The 14,770-nt window shown below is 41.3% G+C and overlaps 2 protein-coding genes across 6 annotated transcripts in view; both read left to right on the forward strand.

Moving 5' to 3' along the window:
- LOC134032131 (neuroligin-3-like) overlaps nt 1-1,010 on the forward strand; it is a 205,829-nt gene extending 204,819 nt beyond the window's left edge. For all 3 annotated transcript variants that reach the window (XM_062475965.1, XM_062475966.1, XM_062475967.1), the window contains one exon: nt 361-1,010. In XM_062475965.1, coding sequence (XP_062331949.1) covers nt 361-993 — 633 coding nt within the window. In that variant the 3' untranslated portion in view covers nt 994-1,010. The remainder of the gene's footprint in view (nt 1-360) is intronic.
- The window catches only part of LOC134032503 (myelin proteolipid protein-like), a 422,406-nt gene that overhangs the window by 313,753 nt on the left and 93,883 nt on the right, over nt 1-14,770 (forward strand). Inside the window, exon 1 of one of the 3 annotated variants that reach the window (XM_062476485.1) lies at nt 5,816-5,866. The exons of the other annotated variants lie outside the window; for them this stretch is intronic. The gene's annotated coding sequence lies outside the window, so the exon portion shown is untranslated. Of the gene's footprint in view, nt 1-5,815; nt 5,867-14,770 lie in introns of those variants that run through there. 3 annotated transcript variants of the gene reach the window in all.

Raw genomic sequence — 14,770 nt, forward strand, 5'->3', positions numbered from 1 at the left:
TACATTTACATTTAGTCATTTAGCAGACGCTCTTATCCAGAGCGACTTACAGTAAGTACAGGGACATTCCCCCGAGGCAAGTAGGGTGAAGTGCCTTGCCCAAGGACACAACGTCAGTTGACATGACCGGGAATCGAATTGGCAACCTTTGGATTACTAGCCCGACTCCCTCACCACTCAGCCAACTGACTCCCTAACTCCCTCCCATGTTGACGAATGAACTTACTAGTGGTTGTTTACATCTGTCTAGAGTGGGTTTGGGGTGTGCCAGGCCAGATTTAGCATGAAATTGGTGTATTTCAAAGAATTTGTAGTAGTATTATATTATATTCTATTGAGTCTTTATCTGGTTTATGCTAGGTGCCCCCTCCAGACACTACCCAGACCTCCCTAGCCACCAAAAGGCCAGGCAAGGTGTGGCCTTTCAACACCAAGCGTCCCCCCATGTCCCCTGCCTACAACAGTGACAACACCGAACCATGGGGTGAGGATGAAGGGGCGGGCCCTCTGGTGGTGGAGAACCCCCGAGACTACTCCACAGAGCTGAGTGTGACCATCGCTGTCGGCGCCTCCCTCCTCTTCCTCAACGTCCTGGCCTTCGCAGCCCTCTACTACCGGAAGGACAAGCGGCGGCAAGACTCCAGCCACGGTCAGCCCAGCCCCCAACGTCAGACGGGCTCCAATGACATCGGGCACCATGGCAGCTCGGCAGAGGAGGAGATCATGACGCTGCAGATGAACCAGACGCACCTTGAGTGCGAGGCAGGTAGCGGAGGCGAGGTTGGAGGAGGGTCGCTGAGGCTTGCCTCGCTGCCAGACTACACGCTAACCCTGCGGAGGTCTCCGGATGACATCCCCCTGATGACCCCCAACACCATCACCATGATCCCCAACTCTCTGGTGGGCATGCCCAACCTGCACCCTTACAACACCTTTACGGCTGGCTTCAACTCCACAGGGCTGCCTCACTCCCACTCCACCACACGCGTATAGCTTTATTATGGCTAAGGGCGGGGGGGGGGGGGAGAGATGGAGGAGGAAGTCATAGGAGGAGAGGATTGTGTTTTATAAATCACAGTGGAGGGTTTGGGGACATGGATATTGATGGTTGGGAGAAGGGCAGGGGAGGGTGTGATTGATGAAGTGAAGAAATGTATCCAGACTTTTCCTATGTGAGGACGAGAGTTTTGCCAGGAGCTCTCTAAGGATGTCAAGTTGTGCAGAGCTGCCAAAACCTAACTGCCTGCTCCTCCCACCAAGGACCATATAGGGGGAGGGGAGGAGTCTATGTGCAGTGTGTTCTTTTCTAAGAATAATTTTAAAAGCCTTTCTAAGCAACCTGACTACTAGGGGGGGAATATCAACACTTTCTTTCTTGAATTCATAACACAAACAAAAAGAGACATGCTGTTTGATTTCCTGTCTCTGTTCTTGCTGCCCGGGGAATCATCCTGAACAGCTATCTCCACATGGTTACCCGCGGAGCCCTTTTTAATGTTTTTATGTTTCAATGCCTTATAAAAGCTTTTTTTGCTCATAATTTCTTCTTCCTCACGGAAGTTGTTTTCTTCAGACTGGCTTCGGAGATGGATGGCTGAAATCAGCAAGAGAACTGATTGAATTTGAGTGAATATGAAAGTGGAGATTTAACTGATGGAACTAGTTTCTTGTTTTGGGTTTGTTGCATTTCCCACACATCAGCCACACACAGATTAGTGTTCTCTTTTCTTGCTCCAATAGATGAGTTGTCTGGAATAACAGACTCTGTCAGACAACCAGACCACAGAGATAAGACTATGTTACTGTGATCGTTTTGTTAAGAAAAAGTGCATCTTTTACTACCAAGTTATCTGATATTATCTCCAGAAGTGTGCACTCACTGTACACACATTGCTCCGTGCACCTGTGTGTCGGTGAACATCTGACCGTGGTGTGTGTATATCTATGTGTATGTATGTATGTGTGTGTGTGGGGGGGGGGCGGCAGTGAAGAGAGCAATAGAGCCAGGAAAAAGGATATAGTGTGTGTGTGTCTGTTTGAGTGCACCAGTTTTTTGGCCATTTGTAGGGTTTTTTTGTGTGGCGGGGGGGCAGGGTTCTATCATTTGTTGAACCCTTGTTGATTTGGGGTCTTCACCACAGGTAGTGTTTACGCTGAGTCTGTGTGTATGTATTTGCAATATAGCACTTTTGTTATTTTAAAAAAAGTTATATATGTCTAATTTTTGCTTAAAGATGACAAAAATAAATCTATTATTTTACGTGTAAGAGGAAAACATAGCTAAAGATTCAACTGAACTAACTGACATGATTCCATTGACTTTGTGAGGAAGAGTTCCTTCTATAAAGAGACAGTGGCCTATTAGCTCTGATGAAGCCCACATCAGTGCACACCTGTATTTCTTTGAATATCTATATAAATATGGTCATACATAGATATATGTATAGAGCTTCTATTGAGATGTCTTCTTCCTCTCTGCTGTGACCCTCTGATCATCATTAAAGTGACAGCACCCACTTCAACAAGGTAATTTGTGTGTGTGTGCTGAACCGTCATTGGAACACCCCAAGCAAAGACCAACCACTTGCTCTAGGTGTCTTTGTAAAAGCTCTATATGTATATTTATGTATAAATATATTTAATATTTATTTATGTAAACCAGACGCATACTTGCTGATTGTGCCATGTGCCAAATTAAAACAGTAAAAAACGGAGAACAGAATGCTTCACAAAAGGTTTTCTATTTTTCTTGCGCTGTGCAAACATCCTGTTTTTTTAATGAGTTCTTCCTCATTTGACTGACTTCTCAATTGAGTTCAGCCTCAGAGGATCATGTGAAATCTTTCTCTCTCTTTCTTTATCCTTTGTCTTCTCTCTTGAATTGGTGTTACAGTTTTTCACAATTGCTAAGACACATTTCTTGAAACCTTCACCTATTTGCTCCAAACTTAAAACACAAATCTTCAAACAACATTCACAGAATCTACAACAAAAGCAAACTGTTGGGCAGCTTTCAAGATATATGGGAATTTTGCATTTAGCTAGGCGGTACGACATCAGGTCATCCGGACATTTCACACTGAGATACGCAGTAAAAATCACTGTTTGGATTTTCCCGCATCTGGTAGGCTACTTAAACGGTTTGGATAAATGGTCTTCAAAGTGAAATAATTTAAACGCCCAAAATGCTCATAATGATAATAATGTTATTGATTTTGTGAACTAGCTGGGTTTGCCGTTGGTTTAAAAGGGGGATGTATCGATAGTAGAAACCTTGATCAGCAACGCTGCTATTGGCTGCTCACCATGGCCAAAAAGAGCACCCCTGTTTTTTCCACAACAGAGCCAAACAAAGCAAGAGCTTGCTTGAAGATTACTCAGAATTTGAAGATGTAATCTGGACGCCAGGGAACACCTCAAAATCTGCAAAATCCAGGAGAGAGGGCTGGCAAAAAGTAGCAGACAAATTAAATGTATATTAATGACCAAGTTAGATGTTTTATCGCTTATTACAGTAGGCTAGGCCTATATGTTTTTGTATTTTCATATTTACTTTACAGAGCCAAACAAAGCAAGAGCTTGCTTGAAGATTACTCCGGATTTGAAGATGTAATCTGGACGCCAGGGAACACCTCAAAATCTGCAAAATCCAGGAGAGAGGGCTGGCAAAAAGTAGCAGACAAATTAAATGTATATTAATGACCAAGTTAGATGTTTTATCGCTTATTACAGTAGGCTAGGCCTATATGTTTTTGTATTTTCATATTTACTTTGTTTATATGTCATATCGTTTAATGTGGTTCCAACAAATTAAAGATGTAAATGACACCCTCATGAGAAAACCAATATCTCTCAAAAAGTATAGTAGCCTATCACGCTGTGCTAAAGGATCTTGTCTATCACGCAATAGGCCTACGCCATAAATTTGAGTTCATATTAAATTCTGCTAATTAGGTGTGCTTGCCTTTGGCAATAGCACAACCTATTGTAATCTCACATATATATTTATTGGTTGTGCTCTCTCTATCCACAGGTTTCCAGTGTCCCATGATGCCTTGCGCGAATTATGGGCGTCGCTTCCAGTTGAATAAACAAACGGTTTTATCGTCAGTACATAGTGGCAAATTCATTAATTCACAAACTTGTCAATTCAACAATAATGTGGGATTAATGTTTGTCTTCCCCCATGTCTTTGAAATTCATAAACGATTAGTGCTATGTGATATGTTGTTAGTCATGTAGATTGTGTTAGACATTGTGTCTATTTGCTAGAAATAAGCGCTCTTATAAGATTTTCAAGAGCTGGGGGCACAAAAGTAGAATAAAGATATCCAGGATAACTGAAAAGGCGCCGCTTGATTTAGTGTGATCCGCTCATCGCAGCTTAATCGGTTGCACGTTTGCCGAGCCAGGATGAGAAGGTGGAGCTATGTCAATCCAGGTGTACATAGTTGGGATAAGTGCAGAGAAAGTGTCTAACTTTCTCTCTCAGAACAACCTGCTTGACCCCAACCAATCGGGCTTCAAGACTGGCCACTCCACAGAGACTGCCCTCCTTTCAGTCACCACTGCCCTCCAGTCTGCCAGAGCGGCTTCCAGGTCATCCGTCATCATTCTGCTGGACCTTTCTGCAGCGTTTGATACGGTTAACCACCAGATCCTGCTCGCCAGACTTTCTGAGATGGGCATCACTGGCACTGCACTCCAGTGGATCTCATCCTACCTGTCGGGAAGATCCTACCAGGTTTCCTGGGGGAGGCAAACTGTCAGGCCCTCGCCAGCTCTCCACTGGTGTCCCACAGGGCTCTGTCCTTGGACCCCTCCTCTTCTCTCTGTAAACCACCTCACTTGGACCAATCATCACCTCCCATGGCTTCTCCTACCACTGCTACGCTGACGACACGCAGCTGTACCTGTCGTTCCGACCGATCCGGGGATCTCAGCTAGGATTGAGGCCTGCCTCACAGACATCTCCGCCTGGATGACCGAGCACCACCTCCAGCTGAACCTCGCCAAAACAGAACTTCTCATCATCCCGGCTAAACCCTCCATCTCCCACGATCTCTCAATCACCCTGGGATCTGCGACGGTGACCCCTTCATCCTCTGCCAGGAACCTTGGGGTTACCATGGACGACGAGCTCTCCCTCACGGCCCACATTGCTGCGGTCTCCCGGTCGTGTAGATTCACCCTCTACAACATCCGGAAGATCAGGAGATACCTGTCTGAGCACTCCACCCAGCTGCTAGTCCAAGCACTTGTTCTCTCCAAGTTGGACTATTGCAACTCGCTGCTTGCTGGTCTCCCAGCATGTGCAACCTGCCCTCTTCAGAGGATTCAGAACGCAGCGGCCCGCCTGGTCTACAATCTACCCAGACGCTCCCATGTTACCCCGCTCCTCATCTCTCTCCACTGGCTACCTATCATGGCCCGTATCAGATTCAAGACCCTGGTATTGACCTTCCGAGCAGTGAACGGGACTGCACCCGTCTACATCAAGTCTCTCCTGCAGCCTTACACCCCCACCCGTCACCTACGGTCTTCTTCAGACAACCGCCTGGTGGTCCCACCGCTCAAGACCGCCCGGTCCCAACATAAGCTCTTCTCCTGTCTGGCCCCCCAGTGGTGGAATCAACTCCCCACCTCCATCAGAGACACTGACTGTCTCTCCACCTTCAAGAAAAGGCTCAAGACGCACTTGTTCCCTTTGGCACTTACTTTGGTTGTTCACAATGTGTGCTTCATGTTTTGGCTACTCGCAATGTTTTGTGGCTCGTTGTTATGATCAGTGACCTATGCACTTTGTAAAGCTCTCTCTTGGAAGTCGCTTTGGATAAAAGCGTCTGCTAAATGAATACATGTAAATGTAAGTGCAGCTTCACAGATTTCTTAAATAGACCATGGTATCGATCACAAATTTACGGATGCAGAAATGAAGAAGACGCGTGCGGCATATTTCTCACCCGCTGAGCAGCAATTACAAATGGAAATATATGAAGAGGTGAAGCATATAATATGCAAAAAGGGAAATACGGCAGCTGTTATAAAACAGAGAGAAAACGCCTGGCAGACAATCGCGGACTGATTGAATGTGTGAGGATTTTAAAATATGTACTTTGAACGTTGTACACTGTTTTAATTGCTTTTAATATGCTTGTTTTATGTGTTGGTTGTATTGCTGTAGGCCTCTGTGTTTATCTGCTAAATGTGCTGGTTTTACTGTAAAGTGTCTTTGAGTAGCCTATCATAAAGCACTAGGCTATATAAATAAGTTATTATTATTATTTAGCCTACTGTCCCTCAAAAGTGAGCAGAGGGAATTAATGTTCCTCAGGAAATTTACCCTAAAAACTAGGCCTAATTTCAAACCCTTATTCACAATGCGAGAATATTTTTTACAACCATATGCACAAATCTCTATAAGCTGTGTCTAATTCTAAATATCTTTCTACGATTAATGTTCATACAGAACAAACATGACTGGACAAAAGCGATCTTGGCAACAAGTCAAGATAAAATACAAAAATATTTTGCAGGCTAGTAAGTGCAACAGTTTGCAAATGGTATGTAGAAATTAGATGCCTGCTCACATATTTTATCGAAACTGATTTTAGCAGTGAAGAAGAAGACTCATTTGTCTGGCACTGGGGGAGGGCCACCAGCTCCAGGCTTCACCCCAGCTGAGGAATTGGCCCTTGTCTTAAATAAAGGAAGGCCTGTGATGGAAGGGATTGAGGGTGGGACAGCTACTGACTGTGTTCCACCTGCAGAAACTGCCCTCCTCATACATGGTACATTTTCCAGTACTGCATATCAAACACAATCACCCATTTATACGGGCATATGTGGACTGTCTGACCTTGTTTTGCCTTGCAGTGTCCGGCGACACAGTTACACTCCTGCCACCAGGCGATGATCCAGTGAGTATTATTCGTTAAAAGCACAAGGCTTGGCACATCCTGTCAATACAAATTGTATTCAATATGGCAGGGGGAAGGAACTTCTGCAGTATGGGAAGGGGCTTCTGCAGCTGATGATGAGGAGACTGTCACTGGATTCCAAAAGGCCTGAGGTATCATGTAAATTGTATGGAAATGCATATTTAGCCCATAATGGATGAGAAGTCAGTTCAGTTTATTCTTTGTTCCAGAAGGGCAATTTGTATGAAGCAGGAAGACATCACATGAGAATATACAACACAAACCACACAACAATTAACACAATAAAAGTATTTTATATAGCACTCATAATATATATTTGTAACAGGATCCAGACGCAGTACAGCCTGACAGCATGGTAAGTATGGGCTCTAAAGTAAATCTAAATTATGCATAATTCCTGTTGTGCTAATCAATGGGTGGTTTACAGAATTCACAAACTGTCAGAGGTCTCTACAGTCAACATCTCAAAAAACAAATCGAGCTGGCAGATACACAGGTTGCCGTCAATAAAAGGCATCTCCAGGATCTGGACCTTGGTATTGAAATAAAGAAAAAGAAACTGAGGAAACTGGATCTGGAGATAAAGAAACTAGAAAAAGAAGTAAATGACTTCAATCCATACTTTAAGCATATCTGTAAAACAATGTATTAATTATGTTTTTCTCCCCAGCTCTCCTCCTTGTCTCCTTGTCTCCGACAAGACAATAAAATCTGTCATCTAAAATAATTGATGTATTAGTCTCTGACTAGCCTGCCATTGATGTCATCTGGGAATATAGCTGCATTGTCCCACTCAATCTCCGGTGCCAGTGCAGGACCCCTTTCCTTCCTCAGACAGGCAACATTATGTAGGACAGTGCAGGCTACAGTGATGTCACATGCCCTGTCTGGGGTGACCCTCAGGTGGTGGAGACACTGAAAACGGGATTTGAGAAGGCCAAATGCCATTTCAATTCGGGACCTTGTTCTTGCATGGGCAAGATTGTATCCTTGCTGTGCTGCTGTCTGAGGGTCAGCAAGGGGAGTGAGAAGGTATGTCTCACAGGCATAACCCTTGTCTCCCAGAAGAATGCCAGAGAATTCACCTGAGAATACAAAATGTAATCATTACAACTACACATAAACACAATTGCGTCAAATGGTTTACTTATCACTGAAATGTGTGTGGTCTACCTTGTGATGGTCGCTGGGAAATGGTACTCGACCTAAAAACTCAGTCATGGACAGACCCAGGCTTCTTTGCCTCCACATTAGTAAAGATACAGGCAGCATCACAGATCATCTGAAAAGATGTGATGTTGCCTATTCGTTACACATTTAATGCACAGAATACATTTTGGCTATAGTTGACAGTAGAGCTAATTAAATCATTTTTACCTGAACATTGATAGGCTACTGTGGAAGGATTTTCTGTTCACATAATCTCCCTAATGGGCCCCTGAGCGGTGTTTAATGCGAATGTGTGTGCAGTCCAGCGCACCAATGACATTAGGGAAACCTGTAACACAAAATAGTCTGAGTATCTGGTGACTGTTCTAAAGTAACGCTTTTTTGTAATCTATATTTCATGTTACCTGCAATCTTGTGGAAATTCTCTTTGATGTAACACATTCTTCTGTGGCCAGGGAAGGTAATGAAGATGTGTGCCAAGGACTTCAGTGCCAAACACACACTTCTGACAGTACGGCAAATAGTGCCTTTATTTACCGTTTCGGCATCTCCCACGGAATATAAAAACATGCCGCTTGCAAAAAAGCGCAGTGCCACATAGACCATCTGTAGGATGGTGAGAGCATGGCTTTGCCCTGTGAGGTGCTGAATTTTGGGACCCAGCAGTCTGCAAAAATAACAATTTCCATCTCCAGTAAATCTGTACCTCTCATGCAGGTACTCGTCGGGAAAAGCTGGGTCTGATCTGTCCCGAAACACCCTCTCACGTCTGAAAGCACGTCTCAGTTATCAGTGCTTCTTCGTCCAAAACGTCATTTAGAAATGGGCATGCCATGGTGCAAGAAGAAACACAGGTGAATGGGACTTTATATATCGCCCTCATCACTGACTTCATTGAAATCACCGTTGCAACTTCATCAACCACTTCTAACCATCTAAACAACTGCAATAGTAGGGTTTAAAATCAAACTTGTGACAGAAATAGTGAGAAGTAATGCATGTTAATAAAAAAAAATCAGAAGACAACAGAATAACTGTTAAACACGTTTATTTCGGATCACAGCGGCAGCTGATTTAACACATGAGACTCCAGAATTAATCTTAGCCTGGCTGTTAGCCTGCTCTGGAGCAGGCTAGCTGCAAAGAATAAATCTCCATGGTTAAATTGGCTGGGTTTAATTCAACCTGCTTTCGTGCAACCAAGTCAAAGCTAAATTCATCCAGGATAACTTGAATATCCCGGCTTAATCCCTTATCCTGGTTTCGTGCAATAGCCCTCAGGTAACCATGTTCTGTTTAGCAATATTTTAACACATTTTGGCCTGTGCATTTATCAGGGTGGGTTTGTGTCAGGGTTGATAAATGCACAGGCCAAAACTCTGTCAGCAGCTGTGTACAGCATTGTACACAGCTACTGACATTTAATGTAGCAGACATACATCAGAAAGTATGTGTTCTAGATGTCATACTTTCTGATGTACGGATATAACTACCAGCTGAAACCCCACACTTCCATCCCCATTCATTTCATTGTAATTCTCCTGTGTCCTCTGTAATGTTAAGTTTCCTTTCTGATGGACAGGAGACAAAGTCCTCCTGTCTCCTCTGTAATGTTAAGTTTCCTTTCTGATGGACAGTAGACAGTCCTCCTGTGTCCTCTAATGTTAAGTTTCCTTTCTGATGGACAGGAGACACAGTCCTCCTGTGTCCTCTGTAATGTTAAGTTTCCTTTCGGATGGACAGAAGACACAGTCCTCCTGTGAGCAATATGTAAGGACCCGTGCTGGTCTTGGCCTGGAGCACCATCTTAACTGTTCATCAACAGTGGAAATATCACTGCGGGACCAAAGAGACACATGTTCTCCCTGCCAGTGTCGAGGTTTCTTCACAACAGATAATAAGGTATTGTTTTTTTATTTCATTTAATATGTGATTCCCAATGTTTTCTTTTAATTCTATTTTCATTCATGTATTAATGTTGTATCAATGCAATCGTTTTAATAACACTAATTGTACATCTAATATAACATTGTAATATTAACTTGTTCCTTCAGGTCTTCCTCCTCTGTGATCCCTCCACTTCACAGTGAAGACACTCAGGACTGCAGAGGGCTAAACACATAAAAGAAGCAGAACATCATGCAGCCGTATTCAGTTGTACTGGACATACATGTTGATCTGCCCTGCAGTAGAAAAGAAGGTATTTCATTATTGTGAATTATAAACCTTTTTAGCAAGTTTAGTTTCAGACCAGTTTATAACAATAACTTCCTGTTTTCTCTTGTCAGAACCAGCTGTCCTCCTACCCCCCATCTCCATTTGTTCATCCATTGCTGTGCACTGTTCAGTTCAGTAGAGATTAACTACAGTTGGTTCTTAAGCGAGAGCTCAGGTGTACGACTGGAAGGAAACAAACTGCTGCAGATCAGTCATTAGTCAGTCATCACTGTCACAGTGACAGCCCCACCTTTGTGCAGCATCAAGCTCCTCCCTAAACCAGCTGTAAAGGTAACAATTGTTATCACGTCATCCTTTGTAAAATATCTCTCTTTGACCACAACAAAAAAATCACTGTTGGTCTTAATACTTGTATTTATTTATTCATGTCATCCTGCCCTTTTCAGTCAGTTTTTTAACAGATATATGAAGGATGGGAATGTGTTTTTGTTGTTGTTGAAATGTGTTTTTGTTGTTTTTGTTTGTAAATCAGAATCAGAATTCGGTTTATTTGCCATGTATGTTATACAAACACGGAATTTACTGTGGCAGGGAGGTGCAAAACACTAAACATATACAGATATTAAATTAAGTAAAAGTACAAAAGTTTAACTATTTCTAAGAACTAAACAATCTAAGAATTGTTCAATTGCTACGTGCATATGAACTAATTAACTTTGAAGAAATTACATATTTGTATCATAATGAGTCATTAGTATGGGGTTTCAGCTGATAGGTATATTCAAGGTTTTTCACGTGTATACCTATTCTTGGGGTAACCCAAACTCTAATGAAAAGACGAATATTCAAGTGTTAAATTGTAAGACTGTGAAATCCAAGATAAATGTATTATCTTCAGATTGGCTAAAAAATTACTTGGTTCAAAGAGCCTTGTCAAAAGATTTAATTGGAAAACAGATTCTCCCAAGCTCGTCTTCTAATCTTGAGTCAACTAGTGATTCTAACCCAATGTTCCATCAAAGTAAGGAAAACCCAGTGTTTCAGTGAGCCTCAGTAAACTGAGCTTAATGTTGGTATAGTTTAAATGACAATGTTGATGAGACTGTAAGTCCAGGGCTACTGGTCCTTGAAGTCTTGAACTTCTGTGAGTATTAACCTAGGTCTGGAAACAATGTGAAAAGCCTTTGATTGTAGGAAATGAACAATATTGTAAAATATTGAAATTCTAATAAATGTATTCATAAATATCAAACAAAGGGCCCAATGTTCAGAAAACTCAGTGTTGATAAATTTGTCACTATGGCCAAAATGAGTTTTTTAGCCACGAAATACATAAATTGTGTCATTTATTTTTCAAATATTTACTGAAGGTCAAGATCAACAATATAAAAAGAGCCTAGAAAGTGCTGCCCAAAAGACCCTTTAAGTTTCCTTCTGGTTGGCCAAAGTGTCTCTATGTTGTGGGATCTTTGGGAAAAACCCAACGGCTTTTTGCAGAAAGGGTTTTCTTCAAGTTCAATTTTATTTATATAGCACATTTACAAACAGCCACACGGCTGGCCAAAGTGCTTCACAGGGTTTTCTTCTTTCTATCTTTCTTTCCAATGTTCTGTTTTAATTCACTTCAATTCACTTAAATTATGATCAATTTAACTGTAACTTATTTCTGATTAATGCAGTTTGATAAACAAGTCATATTTACTTGGACAATTAAATATACAAAGACAAAACCATTTTTACTTTGCTAATTTTCCATTCCACATACAGTATAGATGCATACAGAGAATATTAAGAAATATTTATTGACATCTTTATATTTACTATTGTTTTTTCTCATAGAGAGATGGTGATCATTTTTTGTTTGTATGTGTGATATATGAGGCTTGTCTGCATGTTAGTTTTGACATGCTGATACTAACTACTGTGTTAATTATTTCAAAATTGTCGATTCAGAAAATTGTTTTCTAAATGTAAACAAATAAAACCTGTTTTTGAAGAGGTCACCGCCTGCTTTATACTTTTAACATCACTATATTTGCTTGAATACTTTTAACGCTTTTAAACTTATGAAAGTAAATTAGATACTCTTTTCATCACTCCTTTTTGAACAGTAAGAAAATATTGAAATGCATATATAAATATGTTTCTATCGTGATGTTATTAAATGTTTTTTGCACATACCTCTTTTAAAAACTTTTAAAAACCTCCTTCACTATTCATCTTTTCAACAGCAAACACACACATTTTCTTCAGGAAATGTACCTTTCTAGTTTCTTATATACTAGTGTAATAATTGGACCAATAGGAATGCTGTTCCTATTGGTCCAGAAGACGTTCTCAAAAGTTAATAAATCTGTTTATATACCTCCTGAAAGTTCGCAGAGGTAAATAAACGTTTTTACAGACCTAGCAACAAGCGGTTGCCTTGGAGATGTAGCCATTGACCTTAACGACGTGGCATCTGCTCGGCAACAAAGTAGCCTAAATTGCCCCCCAAAAAACTAAAACGATTTGTTTGTAAACCTCGACCTACGGTCTCGGTTAACAAACGTTTTAACAAATCTCGGTTTACAAAGGCGTTTGCAGACCTGGGCCCCGTTCGTCGTAAGGGTTGAAGCTAAGTTAATCAATTGTCCCTTTAGCCCGTTAACATTAGCGAGATGAGTGAGAACAGCAAATATCGGTTCGTCAACGGCTGATCCGCATCCAAATCACGTGGTTAATTTGAATCAGGCTAAACTTATCAGGGAAATTGCACGTGCACGTCCTACTTCAAAAGGCAGGAAAGGTCGATCACCAAAACCGTGACTTTCTAACGGTATGATGGCGGAAAAGACGAAAGAGAGAGCGGTGATAGGCTATTCTCGCCATCCGAGCAAACTATTATAATGAGTCTCTACGAAGACAATAAGCATATTATCATGGCTAAGTCAAACACCGCCACCGCTGCCAGAGCAAGACAAGCAGCTTGGGAAAAAATTGCCGATAAGCTAAATGCGAAAGTTTTGGGGAAATGTGTAGGCTCATCTTAAGTGCCTCATTACCCCAATCAATCAGATCACATTTCTTTAAATGTGCCTGCTGGTATAGGCTTAATGGAAATTAATAATCGAATGAGATCTTGCTAGCGAAAATAATGATCTCAACTCTTTCAGAATAAGTAGGCTAGATAAAAACAAGGCCAAAGAGTATCTAATTGATACGAATTCATAGACAATTATGAGGATATATGTAGGCTACTGCGCTTATATCATGTACTATATATGTGTATATGCATGTAGGCCTATGTGTAAATCCCTTTTTGATGTCATTGACTGGGACATGGCCAGGGAATATGATGAATTGATTCATCAGCTGGTTAAGCGCCAAGTACACTTTTCTTACAGCAACGCATGCTGCGGCTTTGCCATTGTTTTCTGCATCGCCTATACTGTATAAAAATTTAGCCTATAAAAAGGCTGACCCTTTTTGCGTCAGCCTACCTGACGCAAAAAACCTCAAGGCTATGCATTCTGAAGCACAGTTAAAGTTTCAAGTACCTTTATTGTCAATTTCTTAACATGTCAAGACATAAAAAGGAATCGATATGACGTTTCCCACTCTCCCACAGTGAAACATATAAAAAGCACAGGCACAACAGATAAGATAAGACATTTCCTAAAACATAGCGTTACATATTCACATACAGCAGCATAAGCTCATAATAAAGCATAAAGCTTGCTGCAGCGTGTGATATTTGCAATGTACGGCCCGAGAAGGTCTTGCAAATAAATGAGTCCATGTCGGCTGAATCGATATCGCTCAAACAAGAACTCATCCGTGTGAAATAAAGGATCTTGGCAATCGCGAAGAACTCTATTGGTATGGAAAGCTAATCGAACTAAAATATAGCTCCTTGGTCAACTGGGTCTCTCAAAAAGGGAGCTGCCATGTTAATTTCCGGGGGTGTGGCAAGCTTATCCAGCTACACTTACGTTAGCCTGCTCTGGAGCAGGTTAGTGCTAATTGATATGGGTCATTCTACGTAAATGGTGGCTTTCCTGTCCCGGCCTTGACCACCAGGAAAAACACTTAAAATTGTCAGATAACGACACAAAATATATGTTTTTTGTTTTAATAGAAGTTTTTTATTGTTAATAAAACATATGTAAGACAGTCATATTGCAAATTTATTTTATTTTATTTTATATATATTGTAGAACATAGTCAGTACCAATAAATTGTCTTGTCCCTCGGGTCAGGGGTCGTGGTTTAGTGACATGTTTTGAGTAAAAATATATTTTTTACTCCCCCTTTAAATGTCATAATACAAAGTAAAATAGTATAGTTATTTAAGGGACTACTTAAAAAACTAAAATATCAACTAAATATTATAAATAATTTACAGGGAATAGCTGTCCCTCAGTTTCATGTCACTGGTGTTACAATTTATAAAAACCAACACTTTGAAAACATGCAACATCCTTGCCAACTTCTTCCTG

Source organism: Osmerus eperlanus, chromosome 13 (genome assembly GCF_963692335.1).
Source record: "Osmerus eperlanus chromosome 13, fOsmEpe2.1, whole genome shotgun sequence".
NCBI lineage: Eukaryota > Metazoa > Chordata > Actinopteri > Osmeriformes > Osmeridae > Osmerus > Osmerus eperlanus.